This window comes from Leucoraja erinacea, chromosome 10 (assembly GCF_028641065.1).
Source record: "Leucoraja erinacea ecotype New England chromosome 10, Leri_hhj_1, whole genome shotgun sequence".
In the NCBI taxonomy this organism is placed as follows: Eukaryota; Metazoa; Chordata; class Chondrichthyes; order Rajiformes; family Rajidae; genus Leucoraja; species Leucoraja erinaceus.
In genome coordinates, this window is record NC_073386.1 from 52,762,632 (window position 1) to 52,778,316 (window position 15,685).

A 15,685-nucleotide genomic window follows, 5' to 3' on the forward strand; every position below is an offset into this window, starting at 1 on the left:
CCTGCCTTCTCCCCATATCCCCTGACTCCACTATTTTTAAGAGCCATATCTAGCTCTTTCTTGAAAGCATCCAGAGAACCTGCCTCTACCGCCCTCTGAGGCATAGAATTCCACAGACTCACCACTCTCTGTGCGAAAAAGTGTTTCCTCGTCTCCGTTCTAAATGGCTTACTCCTTATTCTTAAACTTTGGCCCCTGGTTCTGGACTCCCCCAACATCGGGAACATTTTTCCTGCCTCTAGCGTGTCCAAACCCTTAACAATCTTATATGTTTCAGGTTTAGAAGAAGAGTGGGAAGTGAGGGAAAAGAGCCAGATTGAATGGGTTGAGAGATGGGGATTGGCCTCATTCTAGATCCTTAGGATCACGTCTATTTTGAATGGCAGAGTACTGGACTTGATGGACCCAGTCTGTGAGGTTGGCCTAATTCTGCTCCTACCGGCGTTAGGATCTTACTGGGGTCTACTCCCTTCAAGACCTATGACTGCACACCTGCATGCACTTCATCATCAAAATGAGCTCATAGTGATTGGCATAGAAATTAGGTGGCAGGGGAGTAGGCCATTCGGCCCTTCGAGCCTGCACCGCCATTCAACCCCCCATCCACATATGATGATCATGGCTGATGACCTCTCTTGGACCCACAATACCTCAACTCTCACCAGCGTCTCTTCTTCTGTAGGTCCCTGCAGATCCTGGTGAACTTCTACCGCTGCACCATCGAGAGCATCCTTACCAACTGCATCACAGTATGGTATGGCAACTGCTCTGTCTCCGACCGGAAGGCATTGCAGAGGGTGGTGAAAATTGCCCATACCCCCTCGATCCCCTTAGCACTCAGCATCGGCCACATCTACCAACTCCCTCTTAAATATAGCCAATGAACTGGCCTCAATGTACCTCGGTGACTGCCAATCACTACGGTCCCCCCCCCCCCCCCCCCCCCTCTGTGTCGCAGGGAGAGTTCCAGAGATTCACCACTCAATCTGTGTGAATCTGAAAAATGCTGATGCATCAGTAAACCTGATTGTCCTCAACGTGTAACTGTACAAGTATCATCAGTGTCCTAAAACTTTGCAAGGATGAAGTGAAATGTGGAAAAATAAAGCACAGTTGAAAATGCCACAGCATTCGCATGTGGCATTTAATGCCATGGATGTAACCACGGCAGGAACCAGCTATCTGAATCTCATTGGGACATTGACAAGAACCACAAATATCTCTCCCACTAAATGTCTGCTTCCTGTCTGGTTCTCCTACACCTGGGGACTGCAAGATATGCTGCTGAAACCATTGACCCATCAGCAGGTCAACAAAGGCAATGGCCCAAGGACAGACAGACCCCCTTGCGTGGAGCCCCTTGGTTGACCAGACTCTTGCAAGTCCTCGATTCAACGAGGAGGCGTCGGATCTCCAAAGACAACGGTTGCTTTTGCTTAGGCAGGTCTTTATCAAGAAGCAGTTCGCGTCTCAACTGGGCTGGATCTGTGGGGTATTTTTAACTGTTGACGTCAAAGGCTGAGCAGCTAAATGCAGTCTGCGGTTGGCAGTAAACAGTAAATTAGCAGCGATTCAACGTAGCGCTGCTGAGGCCACAATGCAAGCGTGTGGGAGGGCATATAATCCCCACGGCCAATTAGATTGCACTGGTTCTTGCAGCAGGAGCCGGCTCTTCTTAAACCTGCCCCCGGCAGCAGTGGGGACCATTGTGCATTTGTTGTCAGCCCGACTCAAAGTCCCAGCCGGGCGATGCAAACCGTGCTCTACCTGTTCCCACAGCTAAACCTGTCAGCCCCCAAGGAGGAACCTTATCAGATCACCAAGCCCCAGAAGCAAGAAGGGACAATGGAAAATAATAACAGGTAAGGTCCCAGAGGGAGGGGTTTGCCAGAGAATATTGTGCTCGCTGGAGATACTTCTGACGGGAATTCAATGCCATTGATGGCCCAAAGATAGACACAAAATGCTGGAGTCACTCAGCTGGGACAGGCACGCATCTCTGGAGAGAAGGAATGGGTGACGATTCGGGTCGAGACCCTTCTTCAGCCTGAAGAGTAGACTTCAGACCTTCAGATTCAGACCTTCAGTCTGAAGAAGGATCCCGACCCGAAATGTCACCTATCTAAGGTAGACACAAAAAGCTGGAGTAACTCAGCGGGTCAGGCAGGCTAACATGCCTATGTTCTCCAGAGAGGCTGCATGACCCGCTGAGTTACTCCAGCACTTTGTGACTATATTTGAAGTGCAATTTAGCATACAAGCACACTAAACCAGTTCCACGTATATCTGGTCATTTTTGGAATTACGTTATGATATTAATATTTTTTTTGCCATGGTAAATGCTATTTCGACAGTCGTGTTCTACACCTGTGCAACTTTTAGGCACATTTTATGACATTTCTTAAAGTCTTTTTTGTGTCTTTTTAAATAATTAATATTGAGAAAATGAATGTTTCCATTAAACATTGTGTGATATTAGTTACAAGGCTAACAATTAATACTGCTGTAAACCGAAGTGTGAGTTCAGTTGATTTGGATACTTGTAATGAGAGTCACAGAGTGCTGGAGTATCTCAGCGCATCACTGGAGAACATGGATAGGTGAGGTTTCAGGTCGGGACCCTTCTTCAGACTTCTTCAACCAATCTCTCAAGGTATACTTACCTTAAAGAGGTTATCCTCTGTCTGAAGAAAATTCCTGACCCGAAACGTCTCCTATCCATGTTCTGCAGAGATGCTGCTTGTCCTGCTGAGTTACTCCAGTGCACTTTTATTTGTCAATCAGGTGTCTATCTTTGAGAATATTCTCGTCTGTCCAAAAACCAGCTGGATACAGATTTTAGAGTCATTGAGTCACACAGCACGGAAGGGTCCCCACCCTAAACGTCACCTATCCATGTTCTCCAGAGATGCTGGCCGACCTGCTGAGTTTATCCAGCAATTTGCAGTTCCTTGGTCCTACTCTAAATGGCCAGTTAGGTGCAAGTAGTGTTAGTCTTTTTATTATCTGTCCATTGGTGCTTGCTTTTGATTTATGTGCGGAAAGAATAGGGCAGGATATAACAAGGAGGAATTGCACCTCATATTCCACTTGGATAACTTACAAGCATCCATATTGGTGTGGAATTCTCCAATTTTATATACCCCCCATCTCTCCTGTGGGAAAGGAAACGGGGTCAACATTTCAGGTCGAAGCTGAACCCAGACTTGCTATCAATCTGCCAGTTTCCTTATAGGGGTTAAAAAAATAGTTGAATTCATTTTAAAATATAGTTGATCTCGAAAACCATATGTCTGTAAATAACAAACTGTTAATGTATCATTAACCTGCATACTTCTTTTCTTGGAGGTGGGGTTGTGGGGAGAGAGGAAACACTCACACACAGACACACACACACACAGACACCCACACTCAAATACAGACACATACACACAGACAATTACAGACACACACACAGACAACTACAGACACACACACACACATACAGACACACACACACACACGCATAGGCGCACACACACACACGAACAGGCACACACACACGCATACGCACACACACACACACACATACACACACACACACACACACACACACACACACACACACACACACACACACACACACACACACACACACATACACACACACACACACACACACACACACACACACACACACACACACACACACACACACACACACACACACACACACACACACACACACACACACACACACACACACACACACACTGTAATCCCCTCATTATTTCCAGGCTGTTACTCAACAAGACGTTCTAATGTTGTATGTTGCAGGCACAAAGACAAGCGGCATCGATTAAGCCTACTGCTGCACAAGGCCGACTCCCGTGAAATCCTGGTGCCTTTGTTCCGCAAGCCTGAAAAAACCTAGTGAGTTTTGCCAAAATCCGAGATATATGTGCCTGTCACTGCTGGCCGAACCGCAAATCATTAATATTGGCACAAATATCATTGAATGTTGTTAAACAATTGTGTTTGTAAGGAATTGGATAGCGTTCTCCTGAATCTTAGCTGCTTTTAAGATTTCTCCCCCTGGCAGGATTTATTTACGACAGGCTTAAAATTAAAATCCTGCTGATTCAGAAATGGTTGCACCTTTACAAGAAGGATGTGGGGGCTTTGCAAAGGGTGCAGATGTTTACCGGAGTGACGCCTGGATTTGAGGGTTTATCCAAAAGAAGCGGTTGGGGCAAACTTGGATTGTTTTTCCTGGAGCTTCAGAGGTTGAGGGGAGACCTGATAGATGTTTATAACATGACTAGAGGAATGGATAAGTCACACAGTCAGAACCTTTCTCCCAGGGTGAAAATGTCAAGGACTAGAGGGCATAGATTTAAAGTCAAAGAGGACAGGTTTAAAGGAGATGTGCGGGGCAAGTTTTTACTACAGAGTGTGGTTTAGTTTAGTTTATTATGGTCACGTGTACAGAGGTACAGTGAAAAACATGAGTTGCATGTTAACCAGTCAGTGGAACGTGATTACAATCGAGCCGTCCACAGTGTACAGCTACATGATAAAGGGAATATCGTTTAGTGCAAGATGAAGTCCAATAAAGAATAATTAATGATTGTCTGAGGGTCTTCAATGAGGTAGATAGTAGCTCAGGACCGCTCTCTAGTTGGTGATAGGATGGTTCAGTTGTCTGATAACAGCTGGGAAGAAACTGTCCCTGAATCTGGAGGTGTGCGTTTTCAAAATTCCATACCATACCTCTTGCCTGATGGGAAGGGGAGAAGAGGGAGTGACTGAGATGAGACTGGTCCTTAATTATGCTGCTGGCCTTACAGAGACAGCGTGAAATGTAGATCGAGTCGATGGAAGGGGTGTTGTTTTGCCCGATGGTCTGGGCTGCGTCCACAATTTCTTGCGCTGTTGGATGGAGCTGTTCCCAAACCGTGCCGTGATGCATGCCGATAAAATGCTTTCCACGGCGTTTCGGAATGAAATATTGAGGAGGGAGAGAGAGAGAGAGAGATGCAGGAATTGGGAACTTAGCTTGCCTGTTTCCAAATTCACAGAGCTTTGGGTTGGTCTCACTTGCTGGCCAGAGCCCTTTCTTGGTTTGTGGGTTTAAGGTGAGCGTGCTAGTTTGCCAGGTCCGTGCTGTGAGCAGCAGGGCTCAGCCTCCGCTTTTGCAAACGAGTCTGACAGTGGTTTCAGGTTGCTCTCGGGTAAGGAGTTGTTGTGGTGGCTGAGGGAATGCAGAAGAGCTCAGATGTTTCTGCAGCACACAACCGCACAGGAAACTTTCCATTCGCATCAACAAACTCGCTGAAACACAAGCTGCAAACAACTGCTTTTGTTTGTGCCAGCACTCACGTCAATTGGTTTTATCTTGTTAAATGCGAAAAAAAATCAACTGACTAGTTTGTTTATGGAGCCATAAATTCATGAGTTTTAGGAGCAGAATTAGGCCATTTAGCCCATCAAGTCTACTTCGCCATTCAATCATGGCTGAGCTATCTTTCCCTCTCAACACCATTCTCCTGCCTTCTCCCCATAACCCCTGACACACAGTTGGGGAAAAAGGTTCCCAATTAAATCTTCCCCCCTCACCTTAAACCCATGTCCTCAGGTTCTTGATTCCCCTACTCTGGGCAAGAGACTCTGTGTGTCTACGCGATCTATTCCTCTCATGATTTTGTACACCTCTATAAGATCACCCCTCATCCTCCTGCGCTCCAAGGAATAGAGACCCAGCCTACTCAATCTCACAGGCCCTCGAGCCCTGCAACATCCTCGTAAATCTTCTCTGCGCTCTTTCCAGCTTGACCACATCTTTCCAAGTTCAAGTTCAAGTGAGTTTATTGTCATGTGTCCCTGATAGGACAATGAAATTCTTGCTTTGCTTCAGCACACAGAACAAAGTAGGCATTTACTACAAAACAGATCAGTGTGTCCATATATCATAATATAAATATATACACACATGAATAAATAAGCTGATAAAGTGCAAATAACAGATAATGGGTTATTAATAATCAGAGTTTTGTCCGAGCCAGGTTTAATAGCCTGATCGCTGTGGGGAAGTAGCTATTCCTGAACCTGAATGTTGCAGTCTTCGGGCTCCTGATCTGTCTACCTGAAGGTAGCAGGGAGATGAGTGTGTGGCCAGGATGGTGTGGGTCTTTGATGATAATTCCTATAATGTGGTGACCAGAACTGAACACAATACTCTAAATGTGGCTTCACCAATGTCTTGTACAGGTTGAATTGAAATTATTTTCCTTTCTTCTTCAGCACGTGTCTCGATGAACATTCGAAGTGGGGTGAATGTCTGAATAAACTTTTAGTTCATAAATGTAAGTATCACAGCGCATTGCTGAATATTGCATCAAATGTGGTCAAACGACACTGGAGTAACTAAGCGGGTCAGGCAGCATCTCTGGAGAAAAGGAATAGGTGGCGTTTCAGGTCGAAACCCTCCTCAGACTACTGTTCCGTCACCTATAACATCACCCATTCCTTCGCTCCAGAGATGCTGCCTGACCTGCTGAGTTACTCCAGCATTTTGTGTCTATCTCCATTGATTATATGGGGCATAAGAAAATAAAGCAGTAGTAGACCACTCGGAGCCCCTACCCTGCCCCATCTGATTAGTTCATTGAAAGATACAGCATGGAAACAAGCCCTTTGGCCCACTGAGTCCCATTCATTGCTATGTCATCCCACTTTCTCATCCACTCCCTACACACTAAGGGGCAATTTACAGAGGGCCGATTAACCTACAAACCCGCACGTCTTTGGGATGTAGGAGAAAAACCGGAAGAAAACCACGCGTTCACAGGGAGAACGTGCAAACTCCACACAGAGATACCACCCGATTTCAGGATGGAACCTGGGTCTCTGGTGCTGTGAGGCAGCAGCTCTACCCGCCACGCCACTGTGCCGCCCATTTTTGTTGATGAAGTTGTAATTTAAATGACGAGAACTAGCCGGTGTGGTTAATCGGGCTGCATTGATACTTACGGCACGTTATGCTCTCTCCTCAAGCTGGCCTGAACCTCTTTCGAGCTTTCCTTCAGTCCGAACACAGTGAGGAGAACATTGACTTCTGGTTAGCATGTGAGAACTACCGCAAAACCAAGACACTCTCAAAGCTCTCCTCTAAAGCGAAGAAAATCTACTCTGATTTCATCAGCACAGATGCTCCCAAAGAGGTAAGCCCATGTTTTATATCAACAGGTCACAGGCCGGCACAGTGGCGCAGCAGTAGAGTTCATAAGTCATAGAAGCAGAGAGGCCATTCGGCCCATTCAGTCTAACCCGCCATTCATTCATGACTGGCCAATCTCTCCTTCCCAACCCCATTCTCCTGCCTCCCCTCCCCCCCAGAAGCCCAGACGGACACTCTTTCCAATCAAGACCCAGGTTCTTTCTTGACTTCAGATGCTGTCTATGTGGAGGTTGCATGTTCTCCCTGTGAGCGTGTGGGTTTTCTCCGGGTGGTCCCACGTTCTATTATTCTATGACTTGTGTAAATCATTCTGTTTGGGGTAAATGGGGTTGAAGACTTTGTTGGGAGGCTGAGGTTAACATATGAGTGTCATATTTGATAAAAGTTGAACAATGTGTTTTAATGCAAGCACAAAAACGAGTTTAGTTTGGTTTAGTTTACGGTCACCTGTAGCGAGGTTCAGTGAAAAGCTTTTTTGTTGCGTGCTAACCAGCCAACAGGAAAACTGTTGCTCATACAATCAACCAGTCCACAGTGTACAGATTCAGGATATAGGGAATAACGTTTAGTGCAAGACAAGGTCTGATTGTAAATAGTCCAAAAGTCTCCAATGAGGTAGATGGCAGGTTAGGACCACTCCCTTTGTACCTTGGTACAATTATATATTTTTTAAAGTTGAGAGATACAGGGCGGAATCAGGCCATCCGGCCCACAGTGTCGGCACCGACCAGCGATCCCCGCACTCATTAACACTATCCTACACACACTAGGTACAATTAACACTTACACCAAGCCATTTAACGTATATATACTAGTCTAAAGAAGGGTCTCGACCCGAAACGTCGCCCATTCCTTCTCTCCAGAGATGCTGCCTCTCCAGTATTTTGTGTCTACCTTCGATTTAAACCAGCATCTGCAGTTCTTTCTTACACATAACCCACATACCATACATCTTTGGAGTGTGGGAGGAAACCGGAGATCTCGGAGAAAATACAAACTCCGTACCGCCAAGCGCCTGTGGACACCGGCGCTGCAAGCGCTGTAAAAGGCCTGCCCAACTTGGCCGTCATTTGCGCGTAAAATTACGCGACATCATTTACGCGTCACGATGCACGACGCGCGCGATGTGATGCGCGCATGGTGCGCGATGACATAGGCAATGACGCGCGGCGTCGCAGGATTTTGTGATGTACAATGACGCCCAGGTGGGACAGGCCCTTAAGGCAGCAACTCTACCACTGCGCCACCGTGCTGAATGTCCAATGTCGAGTATACTTGATGTAGTTGGAGTTAATTTTAATGCAGTGCTTTTTGCTGCAAACAATATCTAACTGTTGCCATTACTCTTTTTATAACAAGGTGAACCTTGATTTCCATACCAAAGAGGTGACGAAGAAGAACATAGTGAGGCCGACCCTGTCTTGCTTTGACTTGGCACAGAAGAAGGTGCACACGTTGATGGAGAAGGACTCCTATCCCAGGTTCCTCAAGTCGAAGCTCTACCAAGATCTGCTCCTGGAGAGCGAGGCCCACAACTGTGGCCCCAGACGGAGATCACATTCCTTTACATCCATCGGGGTCTTACAAGCCCAGTCTGACTTCACATACTGGCTATAGGTGGACACAATCTAGTCTTCAAAGAGATGTTGTCAGTCCGCCAGACATTCCAGATCCACAGATCTCTGAAGAAGGGTCTCGACCCAAAACGTCACCCGTTCCTTCTCTCCAGAGATGCTGCCTGACCCGCTGAGTTACTCCAGCACTTCCATCTTCCATAAATCTGGTCACGTTGTTGCCTACAATGCTAATCACTTTGGTATTGGATCCATTCAAAAACGTTGAACGAATCATATTTGATGTCTTTTTTTTTTAATGCGCTGTTAATTTAATGAAGGTTTTGAGAACCTACTTATTTGTAAATCTGTGTAAATTATTCTGGTTTTGATGTATTAAGATATTTAATATATTGTGTGTGTGTGTGTGTGTGTGTGTGTGTGTGTGTGTGTGGCGCGTGTGTGTGTGTGTGGGGGCGTGTGTGTGTGTGTGTGTGTGTGTGTGTGTGTGTGTGGGCGTGTGTGTGTGTGTGGGTGCGTGTGGGCGCGTGTGGTCGCGTGTGTCTGTCTTATTAAGAACTATGAAATGAAGGTCCAAAGAAGTCATTATTCCTCAATAAATGGAAAATTATTTTTAATATTTGTTACCTTTATTCACTGGATTGGTTTCCTCTAGTTGTATTTTTAAACGGTCTCTAAATCTGACAGATTTTCAGTGTGTAAAGGGCCTGCCCCACCTTCACGACCTAATCCACGACCTCTGCCGAGTTTGCCCTTGACTCATACTCGCAGCATGGTCGGCACGAGGTCCTATGTAGTCGTAGGTGGGTCATGGCAGGCCGTGATGCTACTCGTAGGGACTCGTGGCATCAAGTAGGTCGGGGCGTTTTTCTAGCCTGATGAAAAATGTCCACGAGTAAAAAAGGTCGTGAAAGTGGGACTGGCCCTTTACTAATGATGAGATTCGCTCGAGCTAACTGTTCGGTATCCGGCAGAGAATTGCTGTTGCTTGTGGTTGTGTGGTGCTAGAGTTGGCAATTTGAGAGCTAAAATACTGGATTTAGAAACATAGAAAATAGATGCAGGAGTAGGCCATTCAGGCCTTCGAGCCAGGACCACTATTCAATATGACCATATAACCATATAACCATATAACCATATAACAATTACAGCACGGAAACAGGCTATCTCGGCCCTACAAGTCCATGCCGAACAAATTTTGTTCCCCTTAGTCCCCACCTGCCTGCACTCATACCATAACCCTCCATTCCCATCTCATCCATATGCCTATCCAATTTATTTTTAAATGATACCAATGAACCTGCCTCCACCACTTCCACTGGGAGCTCATTCCACACCTCCACCACTCTCTGCGTAAAGAAGTTCCCCCTCATATTACCCCTAAACTTCTGTCCCTTAATTCTGAAGTCATGTCCTCTTGTTTGAATCTTCCCTATTCTCAAAGGGAAAAGCTTGTCCACATCAACTCTGTCTATCCCTCTCATCATTTTAAAGACCTCTATCAGGTCCTCCCTTAACCTTCTGCGCTCCAGAGAATAAAGACCTAACTTATTCAACCTATCTCTGTAACTTAGTTGTTGAAACCCAGGCAACATTCTAGTAAATCTCCTCTGTACTCTCTCTATTTTGTTGACATCCTTCCTATAATTTGGCGACCAAAATTGTACACCATACTCCAGATTTGGTCTCACCAATGCCTTGTACAATTTTAACATTACATCCCAGCTTCTATACTCAATGCTCTGTTTTATAAAGGCTAGCATACCAAAAGCTTTCTTTACCACCCTATCTATATGAGATTCCACCTTCAAGGAACTATGCACGGTTATACCCAGATCCCTCTGTATGATCATGGCTGGCTTAACACCAGGTGCTGATGAACACTGGCTGAACTCGATACGTCTCAACCGACTGCGAACCGGGGTCGGGCGGTCAAGGGTGACAATGCACAAATGGGGCTCCATCGAGGAGACTGTGGCACACAGACCCAGACAATGCAACACCTACTGCAATGCCCATTGCTGGATAATCCATGTACTACTGCAGACCTTGCATTTAACACTCCAATAGTACAACGATGTGTACAGCAGTGGCGAGCCACTATATAGCATAAGGACACAAAAGAAAAGAATCCAAACTCAGTACCCCTTTCCTGCTTTCTCCCCATATTCCTTGATTCTGTTAGCCCTAAGAGCTAAATCTAATGCCCCTGTCCCACTTAGGTGATTTTTTAGGCGATTACAGGTGACTAAGCTGTCACCACATGGTCGCTATGGTGTAGCCTGTATGGTCGTGCGTAGTCTCCTCAGTCGCCCAATGAGTCGTAGCGTTTTTCTGGTCGTCGCTGGATTTTGAAATGTTCGAAACTTTTCGACGACAGTCGGCGACAGTCCTGAAAACTCTCCACTCTCCTGACAGACAGTCCACACTACTGAAAACATCCATTGAATTGGCCTCCACTGCCATCTGTGGCAGATAGTTCTCGCTCTCTCTGAGTGAAAAAGAATTTCCTCATCTCCGTCGTAAATGGCCTATCCCTTATTCTTAAATCAGAATTTGATTAAATTTGAACCAGACCAATGACATTCTTACTTGCAGCAGCATGACGTCTGTAAACACATTACACACAGATAACACATAATGAACACAATTCAAATATAGTTAAAACGCCAAAGGTACACAAAATTGCTGGAGAAACTCAGCGGGTGCAGCAGCATCTATGGAGCGAAGGAAATAGGCGACGTTTCGGGCCGAAACCCTTCTTCAGACTGATGGGGGGTGAGGGGGAGAAGGAAGGAAAAAGGGAGGAGGAGGAGCCCGGGGGCGGGGTGATGGGAGGGGACAGCTCGATATTAGCCAATATTAGTGAAAATAAAGCCTAAAGTCCCTAGTGCAACAAAGACAGTTCCTAGTTCATAGCTTAGTTGGTGCGTGTAGTTCAATGGGTCGATGGTGTCTTTATTATCTCGTGTACCAAGGTACAGTGAGATTCTTTTTTTGCATACAGATCAGTGAGATTATTGTCATGTATAAGTACGATCCCTAGTTCAGTACATAATGCATGGCAACAGCCCACTGAGTCCATATACAAGAGTCGCCAGGTCTTACCACCATTTCACAGTCCCAGCTGTAACTGGTCGTAAAGGCCCGTTGCAGCCGTCACCTCCATCCGGTCGGCCCTCTCCTCTCCCGTCCACCCTCAGCCTTCGTTCCCCGAGCTATGGTTGTGACATCTCTCTCCAGAGGCAGCTCCTCCAACCCTGCGGAGATTGGCACAGCCCATCAAAACCATTCCCTGGAACTGTGAGGCCTTACAGTAAGAGTGGACAGCCACCCTCCATCCTGAAGCAGTTTCTCAACTTCAATCCCAACGGGTAAACACTTCATAACAACATTCCGATACATTAGGCCGAGAGTCAAGAGGTGTCAGCCTGAAGAAGGGTCTCGACCCGTAATGTAGGCCATTCCTTCCCTCCAGAGATGCTGCCAGCCACGCTGAGTTACTCCAGCTTTTTGTGTCTCTCCTAGTCAAGAGTGTTTAATTGTGAAATCTACCGACAGTGAAACAATGAAATTCTTACTTGTTGCAGCTTAACAGGCCCGTTAACACAATGCACGGAGATAATGTAAAATAAACGCCAATTCAATAATTAATAACCCTAATACATGGTGCAAAATACTAGAGTTTTAATGCAATCAAAGACAGTCCATAGAAGTCCATAGTTGAGGTTAGTGTTCAAGAGCTTTGCAGCACAGTGGTGCAGCGGTAGAGCTGCTGCCTTATGGACCTGTCCCACTTAGGCAATTTTTCAGGAGACTGCCGGCGATTGTCAAGTCGGAGCAGGTTGCTGAAAAACCGGCGACTGGAATGGCGGCTGTGAAGCTCGGCAGACAATAACATTACCGGTCGGTTATCCTTGTTTCTGAAAATCTACTGTTTGCGTTTTTATTCCCCAATGAGCCATTGAAATTCACGGGACATCACCGGCAACAACCTACGAGAACCTACGCCAACCTTCGGCCTACTGGCGACCCACTACCACTGCACCTACGGTACGAGAATTCTCGCTACACTCCATGGCCGCTTCATTCTGGTCACCGCTCATTTTTTTTCAACACGTTGAAAAATTAACGGCAAATGGAATGAGGCCGCGACTAGTTCCGAGAATGCGGGAACTCCTCAAGACCATGAAGGCGACTCCCCGGCAACCACCCGTGAACATGTGGCGACCGCATAGTCTCCTGTAGTTGCCTAAAAAGTCGCTTAAGTGGGACAGGACCATTACAGCGCCAGAGACCTGGGTTCCATCCTGACTACGGGTGTTTGTACATTCTCCATGTGAACACTGTACAGATTTATAGGTTAATTGGCGTTGGTAAGTTGTATAATTGTCCATAGTACGTGCGGGGTAGTGTGCAGGGTGATCGCTGGGCGGCGTGGACCCGATGGGCCGAAGGGCCTGTTTCCGTGCTGTACCTCTATAGTCTAAAGTCTAAAGTCATTGGTCATAGTCTGATTGTTGTTAGGAAAAAGCTGTTCCTGAACCTGGAGGTCAGGGGTTTCAGACTCCTGTGCCTTTTTTCCCAAAGGTAGAAGTGAAATGAGAGTGTGGCCAGGGTGGTGTGGGTCTCTGAAGATGCTGGCTGCCATTTTGAGGCAGCAACTCCTGTAGATCCCTTCGATGGTGGGGAGGTCAGTACCTGTGATGGACCGGGCAGTGTCCATCACTTTTAGGAATTGTCTTCATTGCTGGGCATTCGAGTTGCTGAACCAGGCCCTGATCCAACCGGTCAATATGCTCTATACTGGACACCTGTAGAAGTTCAAGACAGTATTTTGAGAAAACCTTTTGTATCAAATAATGTTTCAGAATTTTGTTTTACTGTTCTTATTAGTTTATAGTTTCCTCTCATCTGATCATTTTCTCTCTGTCCAGAGAGTTCATTTAAAACTTAAGAAATACCAGAAAAATAAGTAATGGTTCAAAAGACAAATTAATACCAGATAGATGTACAATTTGGAAATGTTGGTTGAGAGATTTGGTGAGTATTGCCTGGGATTTTACAGTGATGGGAAAGATGTGATCTAACATCGCAAGGTGGAAATTTTTCTTGAGTGAGTTTAGGATAAGGATCTAGAAAGGGAAAGTAACTTTGAGAACCTGACAGACCTGCTTCCTGCAACTTGTATTAAAAGTGAGACTACACTGCCTTTGTTGAGAAACAGGAGGGAACTGGAATGTGTTTTGCTTCAAAGTCTTAATGCAGTCGCCAAGAGTTCAGCTGATCTGAAATCTTTGCTGTTTCCTTTTGTGATGGCACCTGTTTGAGAGGTTTACCCCTGATAGAACCATTCAAATACGCCCCTACAATCAAAGATAGACTCAAAAAGCTGGAGTTACTCAGCAGGTCAGACAGCATCTCTGGAGAATAGGAATATTTGACGTTTAGGGTCTAGATCTTTCTTCTGACCTGAAATATCACTTATTCCTTCTCTGCAGAGATGCTGCCCGTCCCGCTGAGTTACTCCAGCTTTTTTGAATTGAATTTCCTTTATTGTCATTCAGACCTTACGGTCTGAACGAAATTTCGTGCCTGCAGTCATACATACAATGATACAATAATAAACAACAATAAACACAAATTAACACAGTGAGTCCTCCAAACACCTCCTCACTGTGGTGGAGGCAAAAATCTTAGGGTTGCAGTCTCTTCCCTTTTCTCCCTCTGCGCTGAGGCAATTCCCCACCGGGACAGACACAGGTTTTGTGTCTGTCTTCGGTTTAAACCAGCATCTGCAGTTCTTTCCTGCACCATTGATGTCCCAACTTGTTGGAGAGAGGATACCCGCCCTTCTCTACAAGAAAATGTGCAGGAACATCCCATTACAATCAGTCTGAAGAAGTCGCCTCAGAATTAAAGGGCACTCTTTTAGAAAGGAGGTGAGGAGAAACTTCCTTAATCAGAGGGTAGTTAATCTGTGGAACTCATTGCCACAGAGGGCTGTGGAAGCCGTCAGTGGATATTTTTAAGGCAGATATAGACAAATTCTTGATTAGAACGTGTGTTATGGGGAGAAGGCAGGAAAGTGGGATTAGGAGGCAGGAGCCATGATTGACTGACGCCAACTTCAGAGTAGACTCGATGGGCCGAATGGTCTAATTCTACTCCTATAACTTGTGAACTTGTGAAATGATGCCTATTGCTTTTCTCCAGAGATGCTGCCAGCCCCACTGAGCTACTCCAGCTTTTTGTGTCTATCCTAGTCAAGAGTGTTTAATAGTGAAATGTGCCGACAGTGGAACAATGAAATTCTTACTTGTTGCAGCTTAACATGCCCGTAAACACAATGCACGGAGATAATGTATAATAAACGCCAATTCAATCATTTATAACCCCAATACTTGGTGCAAAATACAAGAGTTTTAGTGCAATCAAAGACAGTCCATAAAAGTTCATAGTTGAGGTTAGTGTTGTGTTTTGTTCAAGAGCTTTAGAGGGCGGCACAGTGGTGCAGCGGTAGAGTCACTGCGTTACAGCGCCAGAGACCCTGGTTCGATCCTGACTACGGGTGCTGTCTGTACGGAGTTTGTGCGTTCTCGATGTGAACACTGTACAGGTTTATAGGTTAACTGGCATTGGTAAGTTGTAAAATTGTCCATAGTATGTGTGGGTTAGTGTACAGGGTGATCCCTGGTCGGCGTGGACTAGGTGGGCCGAAGGGCCTGTTTCTGTGCTGTATCTCTAAAGTCTAAAGTCTAAAGTCTGATGGTTGTTGGGAAGAATCTGATCCTGAACCTGGAGGTCAGGGGTTTCAGACTCCTGTGCCTTTTTTCCCAAAGGTAGAAGTGAAATGAGAGCGTGGCCAAGGTGGTGTTGGTCTCTGATGATG

At 45.9% G+C, this 15,685-nt stretch overlaps 1 protein-coding gene across 1 annotated transcript; it reads left to right on the forward strand.

Annotated features, from left to right (window-relative positions):
• Nucleotides 1-1,492: 1,492 nt before the first annotated feature.
• LOC129701214 (regulator of G-protein signaling 21-like) lies at nucleotides 1,493-9,220 on the forward strand. The gene is made up of 5 exons (XM_055642316.1): nucleotides 1,493-1,862; nucleotides 3,817-3,912; nucleotides 6,283-6,344; nucleotides 7,036-7,202; nucleotides 8,579-9,220. Exons 1-5 carry the CDS (start codon nucleotides 1,750-1,752, stop codon nucleotides 8,834-8,836), a joined length of 696 nt encoding a protein of 231 aa, XP_055498291.1. The 5' UTR covers nucleotides 1,493-1,749; the 3' UTR covers nucleotides 8,837-9,220.
• Nucleotides 9,221-15,685: the final 6,465 nt, after the last annotated feature.